General features: G+C 41.8%; 1 protein-coding gene across 1 annotated transcript in view; it reads right to left on the bottom strand.

Moving 5' to 3' along the window:
• Positions 1-20,268, bottom strand: part of MTM1 (myotubularin 1) — a 118,504-nt gene that overhangs the window by 52,646 nt on the left and 45,590 nt on the right. Inside the window, exons 5-6 of the mRNA XM_017865522.1 lie at positions 12,581-12,691; positions 8,077-8,178 (exon numbers count right to left, since the gene is read on the bottom strand). Coding sequence (XP_017721011.1) covers positions 8,077-8,178; positions 12,581-12,691 — 213 coding nt within the window. The remainder of the gene's footprint in view (positions 1-8,076; positions 8,179-12,580; positions 12,692-20,268) is intronic.

The raw sequence follows: 20,268 nt of genomic DNA on the forward strand, positions 1-20,268 counted from the left end.
AAAAAAAAAAAAAAAAAAAAAATCCCAGGCACTGGACCGGGCACTAGAGTTGCAAAGATAATAAAAGGAGGTCCCGACTTTTTAAGCAGGTCACAGTTAGGAGGTCAGCTCCCCCAGGGAGCTTGTGATCCATCTCCCTGGCTCTCCCAGCACTGACACCCATGACATCCTGTTAATCCTTTCCAGGCTCTTCCCTTGCCTCTGTAACCATTCAGTTTGCTGGCTCCTTTCCTATCTTCACTCCCTAAAAGATGGCCTCTCCCAAGATTCTGGTTCGGGACTTCTCTATTACATACCAGGATTACTTTACCAGGGCCCCACAAAGGGGCTTCAGAGGGGCCCAAAGTCCTCTAAAATTTTAGGTAGGGTTTTGTATATGACTGCATTATTTGAGGGGAAGAGAAGCTATAATTTACTTCGTATTCTCAAAGGAGCCCATAACTTCAAATGACTTAAGAACCTATTCCAAATCTACATCTCTAGACTCTTTTCTGAGGGGCAAGCCTTCAGTGGCTTGCTGTCAATTCTGTCAAAATACATGAAATGCTGTGTGTCCAAAACAGAATTCATTGTTCCTTCTCCTTCCCCTTTCTTCCACCTGTTTCTGCAAATAAAATCTTTTTCTGACTTTCCTACTCTGTGCACAGTGCCCTACCGTCATCACTCAAGTTCCAGACCTCAGAAGTCCTTCACTGGAAATTGAATCCATCCTTCAAGGCCCTACACTAACAACTATCAATTCCATGCAGGCTTTTCCAATTTTGGTTACATGTGGTCTCTTCTTCCTGTGAGTCCCCAGTGGATTTCCTTTGCGTTTCTCTTGCACAACTGAATGTATACTATCTTATATTGGGGCTAACCATATTTGTCACATCACTACTGTTTGACTGTCACATCCCTCAATGGGACTAGGTACCACTCATCCTACACACTACTTATCCTTGAATGCCCCCACTGCATCGCGACACCATCCAACACAAGACATGAAATGAACTTGACTGATGGAACAGTTACACATGTGGACTTGAGTATCAGGGACTGCTATTCCAAAAGCAGGTTCAAGGGCTGATCTGTTTCAATCTGTATCTTGTATTGGTGACTGGCAAACTGTTTTAAGGATGACTTTCAGTGATCAAAACCTAAGATAATGTCATTTTCCAAAACTTCAGATGAGCAACTCAGTTGACCTTTTTTTTTTGGCAGTTTGTTACTTTATTGACTTCCTAAAACAAGAAGCAGGGATTCTCAGCACAGGTATGAAAAATATGGCCAAGTACCACAGACTTCAGAAATCAAGCACTCTGCGGATGACTCCAATAACAGCAACAGAGATTTCTAGGTTTTGGTGTTAGATTTGCAATATTCAGAAACATCCATCTCATTTGTTTCCATATAGTGATTTTTCCTTCCTTTCTACTAAACCCGAGTTCAAGAAAAAAGCCATCATTGCAAAACTCCCATGCAGATGCCACTGTGCTGACAGTAGAGAGAGAAATAAAGGCTGATCCCTGCCTTGATAAGCTCATAATTTATCAGGCAGTGGTAGGGGGAGGTAGGAGGCAGTTATGACAAAATTATTCCATAAGGCACACTGAGATAAGTGCTCTGATAGAGGAACTTGCAAGACTAACAATTGAGAGGTAAGATGAACTCTCACTGGGGGCACACACATATGGCCTAGAAAAGGACAGAGGACAGATTAAGATGTTGAAGGCTGAATGTGTGGAAGATGGGTATGCAAGAGACGAGGGGATTGCAGGTAAAGGGGATAACAAAATCTGAACCAAGAAGGTACTGTGTGTGCTAGGAGAGCATAGGGCAGCCTTGTGCAGCTGCAGTGTAGGGCACAAGCTATGAAAAGTAACTGGGGGTTTGTTTTTTGGGGAGTAGAGGGTGATACAGTAACATGATCATATTTAAAAACAAAACAACAACTGACAGCATTGTGTAGGATTAGCTGGAAGGGGAAGAAACTGAAAGAAGGGAAGCCAGTTTGGAAGTATGGATTAAGGTAGGAAGCATAAGTGGAAATGACAGGAAATAGCTGGGTATTGCTACTAAGTAGAACTTACAGGATTCAGAATTGATGTGCCTATGGGAGGAATAGCAGGGGAGGAATTGAAAAGCTGACTTCAAGTTATCAAACCTAAACAACTGGGGATCCTCAAACTTGCGGGACGTATAGGATGAAAGGTGGGTTTCATGAACTGCAAAGAGGTTAGGGCAACGACGAGTTTGTGATTCTTTTTTTTTTTGAGATGGAGCTTTGCTTTTGTCACTCAGGCTGGAGTACAATGGCACGATCTCAGCTCACTGCAACCTCTGCCTCCCGGGTTCAAGCGATTGTCCTGCCTCAGACTCCTGAGTAGCTGGGATTACAGGTGTCCAGCACCACACCCAGCTAATTTTTTAAAATATTTTAGTAGAACAGGGTTTCACCATGTTGGCCAGGATGGTCTCGAACTCCTTACCTCAAGTGATCCACCCACCTTGGCCTCCCAAAGTGCTGGGATTACAGGCGTGAGCCACTGTGCCAGCTGAGCTTGTGATTCTCAGACTCCCAGAGGAAGGAATTTGAGGGTTAGACTCATTGGACTCACTCAAGGACAGTATCAGGGTTAGATCTGAAGTCATCTACATAGCAGTGACGACTTTAAACTAAACGAAACCATCAAGGCAAAGTTAATAAGGCGAGAAGAGAAGAGGGATAAGAGTGAAGAGATATTTACATTTAAGGAAAAGACAGAGGTAATGGAGACTGGAAAGGAACAATCAAGATGGTGCAGGAATACAGAAACCAAGACTTTCAAGAAGACAGTGGTCAAAATGGTTGAATACCGGAGAAGAGATCAAACAGAATGAGATGGAAATGAGCCACTAGATTTGGCCAGTAATGAGCTCCATACTGGAATGGGTTGGAGAAATGAATGCACTGGAGACGAGGATAGGCTAGAATATTCTTTCCAGAAGTTTGGCAATGAAGTGAAAGATGGGACAGTAGTATAAGGGGAAAGCCGGTCCAGCACTTGACATTTTAGGGGAGTATACCCTAGAAGAAACAGAAGATACCAGAGAAAGGGGATGGTCAATGAAGCAAGATCTTGCAGGAGACAGACTGGGGCTTCAGCTCCTTCAAACCCGCCATTCTGTCAATTTCTGATAATTTAGGGCCAGATATGCATAAATCAAGACAGAACACATTTCCTAATTGAACTTTCATCAGACTCACATTCTCACTTTCATAATAATTAAGAAGATGTGTTCCCATCAGACTCTCTTTTATCCTAATAGAATTAAAACTCTAATATAGACATATTTTAAAATCACATATTTAATCGGAAACTTAGAAAAGGCTGAAAATAGATTCAATTATGAGATGAGCACATTTGTTCCCAAGCATGACAGTTTCATCTGTGTTCAACATATGCCTCTTTTACTTCAGGGTCCCTTCCATCACCTTGGGTTTAGTCTGCAGTATGATCATCCTATACTTAAGATAAAGGCATTTATACAGTGTATGTTGTAAATAATTATTTCCTCACTCTCCCCTTAGCAGGTATTTGCATCTAAGTTCAAGTCAAACTGATGAGGACGATAGGGGTTAGAAGATTCAAGCAAGGCACGGCAGTAAAAAAGGAGGTAAGGCTGAGGCAGGATATAAAGAAATATCATTCTAAGAGCAAAACTCATAGAAAGGCTTATTTCAGTCATGCAGTAAGAGTAAGGTTACTCCAGTAGTTTGGTGAAGAGGAAGGAAAAGTTTTAGGTACACATACTGAATCACCTTTGGACTAAGTCATAGATTACAACTAATTAAATGCACAATAAATTGGTCCTGCCAATTACATACTAAATGCGATCAAATGACATTTGAAAGGTTATTCTTTTCAAAAGTAAACCTGCCCCTATTCAGCTATTGGTGCAGTACCTACACCACACATCTATATTTGCTCAAATGGCATTTAGACTCAGAGTTTGTTCCCATTTACAACTGGAGCCACAAAAGCCTGACACTCATTGCTTATTAGCTCCAAAGGTGAAAGCAATGAACTCTGGGATATGACCTCACAGTGTCGCACTCAGCCACCCGAGTCCGCCTCACTACCGCCTCCATTTTCAGGCGGGATGGCCAAGACTGAGGGCACACTCGGGGTTGGAAGAGCACAAGGTGCCCTTGGTGAAGCTCCCGGGCTCTTGCAGGGCTCTTGCCGGCCTCCAGGGCTTTGTGTCTCAGTCACCTGGGGCAATCCATCCCACGCAGACTGACAGGGGAGAGACCTATTCCCTCTGGAAATGATGAAATTATTTAATAAACACCCCACAGACACATCACACTGGGAAACACAACACAGACAGTAAAAGAAAGAGGATCCCAGCTCGCGGGCAGTTTTCACAGAGGAGGCACTGAGAACCTTCCCACGCTGAGGAGCACGCTGGAATTTACCAGACTGTGAGCCAGGGGAAACGCGTATCTCGTGAGGATCTCAAACATATCTCTTCTGCTGTGGCCTTCCTGTTTCAAAGCGAACCTCAGGTTTCTCATGTCCTGGGGCAAAGGAGAAGTATGACAGTTCAGTCTTCAAAGAAAGTCATGTTAATTAGCAAGAAATCTTCCATTCAATTAAGGGAGAAGATTCACTTACCTAAAAGGGCAATTAATCTAAATTACAAAAATTGCTTTGTTTTATATGGTAATTTGATATATCTGGCTTAAGAACACCTGAAAATATTTCCATCATAGCCATGAATGTCAAGACAAGATAAAGCAACTAGCACTAAGGAGAAGATAGAGCTAAAATTCATTTTATAAAAAGGAAAAAAAAAATCAAACCTTGCCTTGCACAAGATCTATTATGATCCATTTACTTTCACTGGGTTCTGAGTTATTTAACATCTATTATGGTCCATCTACTTTCACTGGTTTCTGAGGTATTTTTTAATTTTTTAAAATTTATTTTATTTTATTTTACTTATTTTTTGAGACGTAGTCTCTTGTGGCCCAGGCTGGAGTGCAGTGGCATGATCTTGGCTCACTGCAACCTCCACCTCCTGGGTTCAAGGGATTCTCGTGCCTCAGCCTCCTGAGTAGCTGGGACTACAGGCACACACCACCACGCCCAGCTAATTTTTTGTATTTTTAGTAGAGATTGGGTTTCTCCATGTTGGCCAGGCTGGTCTCAAACTCCTGACCTCAGGTGATCTGCCTGCCTCGGCCTCCCAAAGTGCCAGGATTACAGGTGTCAGCCACCACACCCAGCCCTGATTTTTTTTTAATTATAAAACTATTTTATTCAAACAGCCCTTCTAAAGAGTACCTGCTATCAAATATAATCTCAACATTGTCAAACATGTCATTAAAATAAAGAAGCTGTCTTCCTAAATGACATTTTAAGCTCTCATGCAAGTAATATATTTTTATTCTACAATTTTACCTTCACAGTTCCATATAAGCCACATTAAAGTAGCCCATATTAGTAGTAACTATACTTCTGGGAACTAAAAATAAACAGTCAAAACCAGATTTTAAAGGTAGCTTCCAATNAAACAAAACAACAACTGACAGCATTGTGTAGGATTAGCTGGAAGGGGAAGAAACTGAAAGAAGGGAAGCCAGTTTGGAAGTATGGATTAAGGTAGGAAGCATAAGTGGAAATGACAGGAAATAGCTGGGTATTGCTACTAAGTAGAACTTACAGGATTCAGAATTGATGTGCCTATGGGAGGAATAGCAGGGGAGGAATTGAAAAGCTGACTTCAAGTTATCAAACCTAAACAACTGGGGATCCTCAAACTTGCGGGACGTATAGGATGAAAGGTGGGTTTCATGAACTGCAAAGAGGTTAGGGCAACGACGAGTTTGTGATTCTTTTTTTTTTTTTGAGATGGAGCTTTGCTTTTGTCACTCAGGCTGGAGTACAATGGCACGATCTCAGCTCACTGCAACCTCTGCCTCCCGGGTTCAAGCGATTGTCCTGCCTCAGACTCCTGAGTAGCTGGGATTACAGGTGTCCAGCACCACACCCAGCTAATTTTTTAAAAATATTTTTAGTAGAACAGGGTTTCACCATGTTGGCCAGGATGGTCTCGAACTCCTTACCTCAAGTGATCCACCCACCTTGGCCTCCCAAAGTGCTGGGATTACAGGCGTGAGCCACTGTGCCAGCTGAGCTTGTGATTCTCAGACTCCCAGAGGAAGGAATTTGAGGGTTAGACTCATTGGACTCACTCAAGGACAGTATCAGGGTTAGATCTGAAGTCATCTACATAGCAGTGACGACTTTAAACTAAACGAAACCATCAAGGCAAAGTTAATAAGGCGAGAAGAGAAGAGGGATAAGAGTGAAGAGATATTTACATTTAAGGAAAAGACAGAGGTAATGGAGACTGGAAAGGAACAATCAAGATGGTGCAGGAATACAGAAACCAAGACTTTCAAGAAGACAGTGGTCAAAATGGTTGAATACCGGAGAAGAGATCAAACAGAATGAGATGGAAATGAGCCACTAGATTTGGCCAGTAATGAGCTCCATACTGGAATGGGTTGGAGAAATGAATGCACTGGAGACGAGGATAGGCTAGAATATTCTTTCCAGAAGTTTGGCAATGAAGTGAAAGATGGGACAGTAGTATAAGGGGAAAGCCGGTCCAGCACTTGACATTTTTAGGGGAGTATACCCTAGAAGAAACAGAAGATACCAGAGAAAGGGGATGGTCAATGAAGCAAGATCTTGCAGGAGACAGACTGGGGCTTCAGCTCCTTCAAACCCGCCATTCTGTCAATTTCTGATAATTTAGGGCCAGATATGCATAAATCAAGACAGAACACATTTCCTAATTGAACTTTCATCAGACTCACATTCTCACTTTCATAATAATTAAGAAGATGTGTTCCCATCAGACTCTCTTTTTATCCTAATAGAATTAAAAACTCTAATATAGACATATTTTTAAAAATCACATATTTAATCGGAAACTTAGAAAAGGCTGAAAATAGATTCAATTATGAGATGAGCACATTTGTTCCCAAGCATGACAGTTTCATCTGTGTTCAACATATGCCTCTTTTACTTCAGGGTCCCTTCCATCACCTTGGGTTTAGTCTGCAGTATGATCATCCTATACTTAAGATAAAGGCATTTATACAGTGTATGTTGTAAATAATTATTTCCTCACTCTCCCCTTAGCAGGTATTTGCATCTAAGTTCAAGTCAAACTGATGAGGACGATAGGGGTTAGAAGATTCAAGCAAGGCACGGCAGTAAAAAAGGAGGTAAGGCTGAGGCAGGATATAAAGAAATATCATTCTAAGAGCAAAACTCATAGAAAGGCTTATTTCAGTCATGCAGTAAGAGTAAGGTTACTCCAGTAGTTTGGTGAAGAGGAAGGAAAAGTTTTAGGTACACATACTGAATCACCTTTGGACTAAGTCATAGATTACAACTAATTAAATGCACAATAAATTGGTCCTGCCAATTACATACTAAATGCGATCAAATGACATTTGAAAGGTTATTCTTTTCAAAAGTAAACCTGCCCCTATTCAGCTATTGGTGCAGTACCTACACCACACATCTATATTTGCTCAAATGGCATTTAGACTCAGAGTTTGTTCCCATTTACAACTGGAGCCACAAAAGCCTGACACTCATTGCTTATTAGCTCCAAAGGTGAAAGCAATGAACTCTGGGATATGACCTCACAGTGTCGCACTCAGCCACCCGAGTCCGCCTCACTACCGCCTCCATTTTCAGGCGGGATGGCCAAGACTGAGGGCACACTCGGGGTTGGAAGAGCACAAGGTGCCCTTGGTGAAGCTCCCGGGCTCTTGCAGGGCTCTTGCCGGCCTCCAGGGCTTTGTGTCTCAGTCACCTGGGGCAATCCATCCCACGCAGACTGACAGGGGAGAGACCTATTCCCTCTGGAAATGATGAAATTATTTAATAAACACCCCCACAGACACATCACACTGGGAAACACAACACAGACAGTAAAAGAAAGAGGATCCCAGCTCGCGGGCAGTTTTCACAGAGGAGGCACTGAGAACCTTCCCACGCTGAGGAGCACGCTGGAATTTACCAGACTGTGAGCCAGGGGAAACGCGTATCTCGTGAGGATCTCAAACATATCTCTTCTGCTGTGGCCTTCCTGTTTCAAAGCGAACCTCAGGTTTCTCATGTCCTGGGGGCAAAGGAGAAGTATGACAGTTCAGTCTTCAAAGAAAGTCATGTTAATTAGCAAGAAATCTTCCATTCAATTAAGGGAGAAGATTCACTTACCTAAAAGGGCAATTAATCTAAATTACAAAAATTGCTTTGTTTTATATGGTAATTTGATATATCTGGCTTAAGAACACCTGAAAATATTTCCATCATAGCCATGAATGTCAAGACAAGATAAAGCAACTAGCACTAAGGAGAAGATAGAGCTAAAATTCATTTTATAAAAAGGAAAAAAAAAATCAAACCTTGCCTTGCACAAGATCTATTATGATCCATTTACTTTCACTGGGTTCTGAGTTATTTAACATCTATTATGGTCCATCTACTTTCACTGGTTTCTGAGGTATTTTTTAATTTTTTAAAATTTATTTTATTTTATTTTACTTATTTTTTGAGACGTAGTCTCTTGTGGCCCAGGCTGGAGTGCAGTGGCATGATCTTGGCTCACTGCAACCTCCACCTCCTGGGTTCAAGGGATTCTCGTGCCTCAGCCTCCTGAGTAGCTGGGACTACAGGCACACACCACCACGCCCAGCTAATTTTTTGTATTTTTAGTAGAGATTGGGTTTCTCCATGTTGGCCAGGCTGGTCTCAAACTCCTGACCTCAGGTGATCTGCCTGCCTCGGCCTCCCAAAGTGCCAGGATTACAGGTGTCAGCCACCACACCCAGCCCTGATTTTTTTTTAATTATAAAACTATTTTATTCAAACAGCCCTTCTAAAGAGTACCTGCTATCAAATATAATCTCAACATTGTCAAACATGTCATTAAAATAAAGAAGCTGTCTTCCTAAATGACATTTTAAGCTCTCATGCAAGTAATATATTTTTATTCTACAATTTTACCTTCACAGTTCCATATAAGCCACATTAAAGTAGCCCATATTAGTAGTAACTATACTTCTGGGAACTAAAAATAAACAGTCAAAACCAGATTTTAAAGGTAGCTTCCAATACATATCTGTTCAATAAGCAGGAAAACTTTCTTTTAAACCAAATCCAAAACAAATAAGCTCCTTTAAATGTCAATTTGTATTATATATACAGATATAACATTCAATCTTATTTTCAAGACTGGAGTTTTTTTTAAGGTTGTCTCTTTAAAAAAAAATCACTTACAGTGCTGTGACTGAGTGATAGCTCTGCATTGGAACCCTACACTCTGCAGTGCACTTTCAACTTTCATTGCAGATAAAGGAGTGCTATGCTGGACCACGGAGCCACTTCAGGAGCGGTACAGACCTAGTTGTTGCCCTCTTGGATATCACAATCTTCATTTTTTTCTAGGTGCTTTTTCCTTCCTTATCTCAAGAGTACTCTTAACGCTTCCCAAGTCTTCAGTCTGAAGGACCAGCATAGGCTATGGCCTTCACAAGACATCTCCAAACACAAATAGCAGCAAATAAAGTATGAAGAACTAAAGTCTGAGACCACTCATAAAGAACTTGAGATTGAGCACTCTGTACACAGATGACATCTACTAGGCCTTGCCAGCTCCAAGATTCTGTGCTTTTTTAAAAAGCATGTCACAGGATAAAGTCCAACAATCCATTCATATCACCTCCCAAGAAAATTGGGATACTAGTTATTGGTTCATGATGCAATGAATAGTTAAATAAGGGGAATAATCATTTCAATGGGATGATATGCATTAAAAGGGTTTACGACCAGCCACAAGTGCAATACTAGAGAGTTGAGTACTCTCAGGGCTCAGGCCCTGTGAGGAACTTTCTTCCTAACAGCCGCAAGTCGGATGGTAACTCTGTAACATCATTCTCTTCACTGCTTGGCCAGAAATTAGACCATCTCTACATGAATATTTATTCTGATCTATCAGTGATTCAAACAGCTACTTTTAATGTGCCAAAGCACAAGTGATTCAAGTAACTTCTTTTTGCCATCTGATTAAGATGCAATTAAAGACAGAATATTATTTCTTGCCAACAAAACTGAAGTAGAAAAGGCAAATGACTCACAGGTGGCAGATCACCAAATCTGTAACAGAAATAGGAGCACAGACTAACTGTAAGTTCCACCTGGTCTCCTCAGAGTTTGACTCATCAGGGAAAGATCCACATGGGCTAAGAGTCTCCTGGTCAGACCCTCAGCCGTTTTAACAGCCGGGTCATATGGTGATGTTCCAAGCCTCACTATAGTAAGAGTTGAAGAATACATACCCCTGCTGCAACGACTCTGAAGAATTGATTTATTGAGGCGTCATTTCTCAAGAAACAACACACATCACTGCTCACTTCAAAATGCCACACTATGTCTTTAAGGCGAGTACATGGGAGTGAGGTGGGGAAAGAAAGAGAAGGCTTTGTGGTGGTATGGTTTTACTTTACTTTTTTTGTTTGTTTGTTTGAAAGACTCCACACAGGCACCAGGGGCTGGTATGGGGCCTGCAGGGTAAGAATTTGCATATTCAGAACTACCTTTCTCCTGCTGCTGGACAACATCCTCTGGGACTTGTATCTACTGTGGGAAAGTTGCTACTGGCAAGCAGAAATCTCTATGTGCATTGCTGGCAAAAACAAATCTACAGGAGTTGTAACTACTTGTTTCAGGAGAGAATTGCGGTTGTATCATGGTTATTGAATGCAGGCGAAAGTTGACCTATAAGAGACAGGACAGTGAGTCTTTTATCTCACTGCAGCAGATTTCCTCTATATCAATGTCAGGTTTGTTACTGAGAAAATGGAATATGATTCTGTGACGTCAGTGTTTCTGGGGAGATCATTTAGTTAAAAGGTTGTGCTACAACATTGTTCTAAGCCATCACCTTTGGGCTCATGCTAACTCCAAAAAATATACATATGTAACATTTCAGAATTATGCTTGGTGAGTTGTTCCTACGCCTTTTGTTCTTAAATAGTCAAGGGTGAAAATGTGCTTTGTCTCATTAATTTTGGGGGGATTGATATTTAAGTACTAGTTTTTCCTATTATAAGGCAGAAAATAGGGTTTTTTCAACACTGTAAGAATGAAAGTCACCTCAAAACTGTCAATATAGCAACCCCATTTTCCCTTGAGTACTCTAATATTAAACACTCTACTCCCATAAATTCTTTTATGCAAAATACAAAAGCCTTCCTTCAAAGTAAATTCCCATGTCTCCAGGCCCCAAAGGGTAGACAGTAGCTGGGATAATGGATAAAGCATTAAGGTAGCTTGAATTAAAACACCACCAAAAAGCTGAGGTGGATGGTAGTGGTGAATTTCAGTTCAGATTTAATAATGGCATCATCCTTTAGTTTCTGATAGAAAAAACGAGTCTTGATCTTTTATAAACTGGAAAGAAAAACACCATATTGTAGCATAATCCAAATATAAGCACACAATGTTGGTTTTTGAGAAATCGCAGTGTATGAGATTAGGAAAAGGAGACTTAGTTTTTGGTTCTGGCTCTTGCGCTGGCTCCCTAGGCAACCCAAGACAAGTAATCTCAGATAGCAAAGGCCTCACTTCTCTATCAATAGAATGAACGACTTGGATTGGCTAAAGGCCAGCAAAATTCAGCCCAGGTCTTCAAATTAAGACTGTTGTTTTTTGTTGTTGTTGTTGTTGTTGTTTTTGTTTTTAACACTTCAAAAGGGTTGAAAAAACAACACACAAAGAAGAATACACAACAGAAATCCGATGTGGCCCACAAAACCTAAAATATTTGCTACTGAGCCCTTCACAGAAAACGTCTGCAAAGCCCTGCACTGGACTGGTGGTTCACAGTCACCCAAGACACCTGAACACATCCCCACCTTCTGGGTCCCAGCCTTCAGAAATTATCTTAGCAAAGTTACCCAACTCTTTGGAGCCTCAGGCTCCCCATCTACAATACGCCCATCTCAGAGGGCTGCACTTGAGGATCAAATGCAAAGCACCTAGCATGTGTTTGGATGGACACAAATGCTCAATACATGGTTACTATCATAGCAAAATGTTACCTAAGCAAAAGTTAGGTAGGTTATTAGAGGTAAGGACACATCCTGTTAACAGAGGGCAAAATCTCTTCTATTCCTCCTTCCTTCATGGTAACACATGACATGAAGGAGCACCAGGAGCAAGCTGGAGCAAAAACTAAAGTGGTTTAAGAAATTTTATCTATAAAGTTCTCCTCCCACTCAGTCAAGCTAACAAACTGACTAGTTCCTCGAGTCCTTGTATTTGGTGATTGCAGTGGGTCCTTCACGTGGGCACTATTTCCCAGGCACTTTTGAAAAGCTTGTTCTTAAGGGAAGAACCACTTTCAGGGCCTTAGATGAACATGAGATCTTGATTTTTTTTTCAAATCCACATTAATTTTCTACTATCATTCAACATTAACGTGCCTTGTTCTTTGCATAAGAAAGTATCGAATCTCTTACTTTACAAGTAATATCTAGACCATAGGAATTTTCTCCTCTACTTGTTGCGCCTCCCATTTTTTCAATTCTTGAGATCACACCCAGAGGAACATCAAGTATTAGAGCAGAATCCTGTAATGGACAAAAATACAATAGTCAGTATTTCTGTCAGTATAATTAAAACATAAAAAAACATATAAAAACAACCATATGCTTTCAGGGTGATTTTACCTTGGCCCTTTTAGCACTTTGTGAACAAAAATATGATACAGATCACACGTGACAGAGCAAGCATTAAAACAGTCAATTATGCAATCAAAATGCATCCCCAAACATTTGCCATTGTGCACTGCCTCCGGAGTCAAGAGTAAACTCCTAGGTACACATTCCCAGGATATCTGTGATGTCACTTCTAGCCTGTTTCCGTAGGATTCTCTCCCACAATATTCTGCACTCCAACTAAGTAAACTTCTTCATTCTTCAGATGCTTCATCCACGATCAGGCCATGTGCTTTGCTCAGGGTGTTCCCTTTGCCTAGAATGATCTATCTTTCCCAACTACCAAAATTCTCCCCATGACTTTTGCCTTGGCTCAGCAAGCATCACCTCTAATGAGGCCTTGCTTCCCAATTAGATCAGGCAGAGTTCATCACTTTTTCCTCGGAAGTTCCACAGCACTTGATTCAGACTGCTGTTAATCACTTGCTTCACTCTGCCTTGTTACCACAAATTTACACATCTGTATTCCCCCACTAGAAACCAAGCATCTGGAAATGGTGCTTGTCTCTGGCATGGGTGCACTTCCCAAAGCAGAAGCACAGCAAGGCTTCTCCATCATTTGCTATCCAACGCTGGGTGCAAGTGGTCTAGAAGACTGCTGGCATAATGGAATCATGTTAGTCAAGTAATAGCACAATCATCACCAGGAGATCATCACAGCAGCTGCCATGTAGGAAATACCTCTCTTCTGTGCCAGGTACTACAATAGGGGCTTTGCACGCATCATCTCATTTTATCCTCACAACCATTCCAGGACATAGGTGAAGTATCCCTGTTTCCTGAGTTTTTCAAAGCTTCAATAACTTGTTTAGTAAGTATATGGAAGGGTGGACATTCAAGGCAATGCTTGAAAACACACATTAAAAGCGCCATAAAAATTGTCCTACTCTTTGATCCAATAATTTTGCTACTAAGAACTGATGGCTATTGCTTAACAAAAGGAAGATGTTCAATGGAGCTAGAGGTAGATAACAGGGTAGAAAAAACTATAGTCAACTTGATGGAACAAGTATACACACAGCTATTAAAATAATTATGGTACATGGAAAATAAGTTTAAGTGGGAAAAGCAGCATATAACATACATGGTGACTACAATAACATGAAATATCTATCTACAGGGACAAAGACATGAAGGGCTATACCATTTTAATCCAAAATTTTCTTTCATGCTGTGACAGATGAGTTCGAAAAAAAAAGAAAAAAATTTTAAGGGGTATTTGATTTTTTGTTCTTTAAAACCTTTTGGGGCTCCAAATAAAGTTTTTCTTTTTTTTTTTTTTTTTTTTTTTAAGAGATAGGTTCTTGCTCTGTTGCTCAAGCTGGAGTACAGTGGCTCCTGCGCCTCGACGTCCCAGTCTCAAGGATCCTCCCACCTCCGCCTCCCAAGTACCTGAGACCATAGGCACACACCACCAGCCACAGCTATTTTTTTTTTTTTTTAAAGATGGAGTCTCACTCTGTCACCCAGGCTGGAGTGCAGTGGCACGATCTCAGCTCACTGCAACCTCCACCTCCTGGGTTCAAGCAATTCTCCTGCCTCAGCCTCCTGAGTAGCTGGGATTACAGGCATGTGCCACCATGCCTGGCTAATTTTTGTATTTTTAGTAGAGACGGCATTTTGCCATGTTGGCCAGGCTGGTCTCAAACCCCTGACCTCAGGTGATCCACCCGCCTCAGCCTCCCAAAGTTCTAGGATTATAGGCATGAGCCACCATGCCCAGCCAAAATTTTTAAAAGTTTTTTGTAGAGACAAGGTCTTACTATGTTGTCCAGGCTGGTCTCAAACTCTTGGGCTCAAGTGATCCTCCCACATCAGCCTCCCGAGTAGCTGGGAGTAGCTGAGACCACAGATGCATGCCACCACGCCCAGCTAATTATTTTGTATTTTTTGTAGAGATGGGGGCCTCAGTATGTTGTCCAGGCTGGTCTCAAACTCCTGGGCTCAAACAATCCTCCTGCCTTGGCCTCCCAAAGTATTGGGATTACATGTGTGAGCCACTGCTTCCCGCCTTTTATATTAAAATACAATACAGAAAATAAGCAGTTATTCATAAAATATAAATACAGCTCATGGTTTATCTAGAAATTCAAAAAGTGTAAAGCTGTGAGCAGCTGTACCATGGAATACCACTCAGCAAGAAAAATGAATGAACTATGGATACATGGAACCTGGAAGAATCTTAAGGGCATCGTGTGGAATGAAAATCGCCAATCTTTTTTTTTTTTTGAGACAGGACCTCACTGTGTCACCCAGGCTGAAGTGCAGTGGTGTGATCTCAATGCAGCCTCAACCTCCCTGGGCTCAGGTATACCTCTCACCTCAGCCTCCCAAGTAGCTGGGACTACAAGTACGTGCCACCACGCCTGGCTAATTTTTGTACTTTTGTAGAGATGGGGTTTCACCATGTGGCCCAGGCTGGTCTCAAACTTCTGAGGCTCAAGCCATCCACTTGCCTCAGCCTCCCAGAGTGCTGGGATTACAGGCGTGGGCCACCACACTTGGCCGAGAAACGCCAATCTTAAAAGGTCAAGTGTTATGTGATTCCTTTTATATAATGTGCTTGAAATGACAAAATTATAGAGAGGGAGCCCAGAGAAGTGGTTGCAGAGGTTGAGGGGAGGCATAGCGTGACTCTAAAGGGGCAGCATGAGCGAGTTCTTTTGTGGTGACAGAACAGTTCCATGTCTTGATTACTGATGGTGATTACCTGAGATCAAATGCTACAGAACTGTGCGTAAAAGCACCCAAAAAATGAGTGCATGAAAAATACTGCTGAAATTCAAGTATGGTCAGTCTAGTTGTGCCAGTCCACTTCCTGGTTTTGATAAAGGGCTATAGTTATTGCAGGGAACTCAGTAATAAGTGTAAAGGACCTCTTCTATTTTTGCAAGTTCTATGAGCTCATAATTATTCCAAAATAAAAAAGCAAAAAGTGTATGAGTATAATTATCATAATGTAGAGAAAATAGTACAAGTTCTTAGGTGGACAAAACTGGCTCAATCTGAATCCTGACATTCACTAGCTGATAACAGTGGCGAGTTACTATCGCTCAGTCACATTTATCTGAAAGTAGGGATGATTACAGAAAATGAGTTTAAAGTACCTCGCGTCGTGCCTGATGACAGTAGCTAGAAAACAATGGAAGTTATTACTATTATGGCAAAGAATATCTTAGTACTTGGAAGATGTAATTGTGCTCTTTAAATATAGTGGATCAGTATGCTCTAGCAAGCATCTAACAGATCTTACTGTTTGTACCTATAAGGAGGAATGTCACGGGGTAAGACACCTCACGACATGACTGAAACCTAAATGACCAAAGAGAAAAATACTACTCAGTAACAGTATATGTATATAAGCAGTATATTATCATGTATTTACTTATCAATACAGTACAGTTATTTAAAACATAGTATCAGTCTGTTATTATGCTTAGATATACTATATTGAGATTTGAGTGTCTGTGAGCTGTATTCTTAAATGTCAAATTTATACCTAAAATACACAGAATAGATACTAAATAAGTCTGATACTCTAGTATCAACATGGAAGCAAGGATGTTTTAAAAAAGCAGAAGAATTAAAAGTGAGCTAACGCCTCGCTACTCTTTGTCTCTGTACAGAGGAAATTTTACAGCTCAAAGGGCCCTGGCCCTACACAGAAAAAAGAAAACAGGACACTGAGGAGAACCAGCCAGCTTCTGACCAAAGGCACCCACCGTCTAATGACGCTACTTGCCACATTCTCCCTGTACGACACATTCAAGATCAGATAACCCAGCAGGCCAAACTGGAAGATCCAGGAATAGGCAAATTAGTTGAACTCTCTGGATACCTGAGTCATCAGTATCTAAATATCATTAAATATTTAAGGATTTTCAAAGGCCCATTCTAACTCAAAAGTCTGTGCCTTGTACTTCTATCTACCTAAAATAACTGAGATGTAAATATGTTAAATAAGCTAAAACAATGCATATTCTCTCTCTTTCTCTCTGTCTCTCTCATACACTAAGTAACAGAAACTCTACTGAGCCCTAGGCTAGGGTTCATGAAGTTAAGATGCAGAGTTGCCCGCATGGAGTTCAGGGCCTAGCTCTATCTGGGAGATAAGACACATGGACTCAAGTAACTACAATGCCAGGTTGCTAGTGCCAAGAGCCATAGGAAAAGTCCACACAAAGTGGAATGGGAGGTCAGAGGAGGGCAAGTCATATCTGATGATTAGATAGCATGAAGGTTCTGTGGCAATGACTACATTAAAAATGATCCTTAAAGGATGGATCAAAAGCAACTGGAGACTGGTATTTGAGAAACAAGTAAGAGTCACATCAGCTGCACATGTGGAAAAAGCATGGGGAGTTTATTTAAAAAAAAAAAAATGTAGGCCAGGTTTCAGTGACGGTGATGGGAATTTCCTGGGGAGTACTGCAGGGCTAGGATCAGGGAGACTGACATCTAAAGGATGCTTCTGGAGAACAGGAATGCCACGATCAAATGGTGTTTTATGAAGATTCATCTAGCAGCACTGAGAACTCTGGACTAGCAAGAAGTGAGCTACACCCACTCCTCAAAACCATGAAGCTGATACTTGAGTACAAGTGAGAGGCTATGAGGATCTGGAAGTGGAGAGGGACTGAGGTAGAAAGCAAAAGAGACTAGCCACTGTAGAAGACTCAAAGATGAATCAGCTTTAGGCCAAGATCTCTGGGATAAACAGTGGTGGTTCCACCAAAAGATGTGAAGAACACAGGAGGGGGTTTTAGAGAAAGATGAACATGGCCAATTTTAGAAACTCTGGGTTTGAGATTATGATAAATGAACCAAGTACAGATATCCAGGAGATGGCTGGATATAAAGAACTGACGAGATCCTAAGGGCACCTCGAACTCAAAATGTCCAGAACTAAATACAGTTCTCTCTCTAAACTACATTATTCTCCAAAGTTCCCTATCTTAGTGGCTGGTTACAAAAGCTAGAAACCTAGGAGTCACCCCTGGTATCCCCCTCTCTACTATCCTTAAGTCAGTCTCCCATGTCTGCCTCTTAAATCAGTCTCAACTCTGCTAACCACTCCGATTCTACCAGCAACTTCTCCAGGCCACTGCCGTAGGTGCAGTGGTCTCTATATCTACTATCGCTCCCCCTACAGTACCCAGGGTGATCTTTAGAAGAGCACATCTGATGCTATCATTCCTTGGCTCACACCACTTCAAAAGTCGTGTGAAAAGCTTCAAAAGCTTCTCATTGCCGAACTCTAAAAACCCAAATCCTGGCGGACACAGTGGCTCACACCTGTAATCCCAGCACTTTGGGAGGCCGAGGCGGGCAGATCACCTGAGGTCAGGACTTCGAGACCAGCCTGGCCAACATGGTGAAACCCTGTCTCTACTAAAATACAAAATCAGCTGGGTGTGGTGGCAGGTGCCTATAATCCCAGCTACTTGGGAGGCTGAGGCAGGAGAATCGCTTGAACCCGGGAGGCGGAGGTTGCAGTGAGCCAAGATTGTGCCACTGCACTCCAGCCTGGGGGACAAGAGCAAGACTTCGTCTCAAAACAAAATAAAATAAAATAAAATAAAAATAAAAATAATCCTGGGGAAGGTGATGGGGAGATGTTGGTCAAAGGATACACAATTTCAGTTAATAGAAGGAGTAAGTTCCAGAGATCTACTGTACAATATAGTGACTACAACTAATTAGTAACTATTGTGTACTGGAAAATTGCTGAGAATAAATTCTAAATGTTCTGACCACACAAAATATGTATATGAGGCCATGCTTATGTTAAGTAGCTTGATTGACTCATTCTACAATGTGTACGTATTTCAAAACATGTTGCACACGATATATACAATTTTTGTCAATTAAAAAATAAATTAAAGGGCTGGGCATGGTGGCTTATGCCTGCAGTCTGAGCACTTTGGGAGGCGGAGGCAGGCAGATCGCTTGAGCCCAGGAGTTTGAGACCAGCCTGGGCAACACAGCAAGACCCTGTCTCTACAAAAAATACAAAAATTAGCTGGCCATGGTAGTGCGCAGCTACAGTCCTAGCTACTCAGGAAGTTGAGGTGGGAGGACTGCTTGAGCTCTGGAGGTCATGGCTGCAGTGAGCTATGACTGCACCACTGCACTCCAGCCTGGGCAACAGCGAGACCCTGTCTCAAATCAATCAATCAATCAAATGAATAAATGAAAAAATAAAAACCCCAAATCCTGAACAGGGTGGGCAAGGCCTGGGACATCCAGCCACCATCTACCTCTCTTACCTCATCCCTTGCCATTCTCCCCCAACTCAGCCATACTGTCATCTTTCATGCTTCCTTTGGTCTCAGGTGCTCTCATATGCTGTTCTCTCAGCTTCTTCTCACCTCCCCCCAGCCCCTGCCTCACATCTAGGGAACTCATATGTATTCTTCAGACCCCAGGTCAAGCATCATTTTCTCAGGACAATTTCCCAGGCTCCTCAAACTATTGTGCCCCTGTACTACTCCCATGCAACACTGATCACAGCTTGTTATTATATATTGGCGTGATTATCAGAAGAATGTTTATCAATCCCATTAGAACTACAAGCTTTGTGAGGGAGAAACTGTGTCTGCTGTGCTCACCATCACATCCTAGCACCTGGCATAGCGCTTAACACATACTGGACTCTCAGATATTCAATGAATACAGAATGAAAGATTGGAACTGGAGTTAGAGAATTGGAAAGCAACTGACAATGGAGAAAAAAAGAGGGTGAGGACAGAACTCTGGGGAAAATAGTACTTAGGAGGTAGGAAAGAAAAAAATGAGCCGCATAGAAGGCAAAAGGCAGAAATGAGAGAAGAGCCAAGAATGCATGGGGAAAAGGATAAAGGAAGGAGCAGTCAACAGAATCAATCCCTGCATAGAAATTTAAAAGTCAAGAACTCAACCGAGGCCATTGGAATTGAGCAGTAAAGGAGTAGTTTCAATAGGGAACAGAAGCCAGACCACAAGAAGTAAGGAGTCAATAGTATGGGAGTGGAAGCAGCATGTGTGGACTAATTTTTAAAGAAGTTTGTCCAAGAAGGGGAAGAAAGAGGATGATAGTATCAGTGGTAGCAGGAATATGAGAAGGTGTTTTCAAATAAAGACACTTGGGCAAGGCTGGGCGCAGTGACTTGCGCCTGTAATCCCAGCACTTTGAGAGGCTGAGGTGGGCAGATTACTTGAGGTTAGGAGTCCAAGACGAGCCTGGCCAACGTAATGAAACTCTGTCTGTACTAAAAACACAAAAATTAACTGGGCATGGTGGTGCATTTCTGTAATCCCAGCTATTTGGGAAGCTGAGGCGGAAGAATCTCTTGAACCCAAGAGGTGGAGGTTGCAGTGAGCCGAGATCATGCCACTGCACTCCAACCTGGGCAACAGAGCTGTCTCAAAATGGAAGGGAGGGGGGGAGG

Source organism: Rhinopithecus bieti, unplaced genomic scaffold (genome assembly GCF_001698545.2).
Source record: "Rhinopithecus bieti isolate Rb0 unplaced genomic scaffold, ASM169854v2 scaffold_80089, whole genome shotgun sequence".
Lineage (NCBI taxonomy): Eukaryota > Metazoa > Chordata > Mammalia > Primates > Cercopithecidae > Rhinopithecus > Rhinopithecus bieti.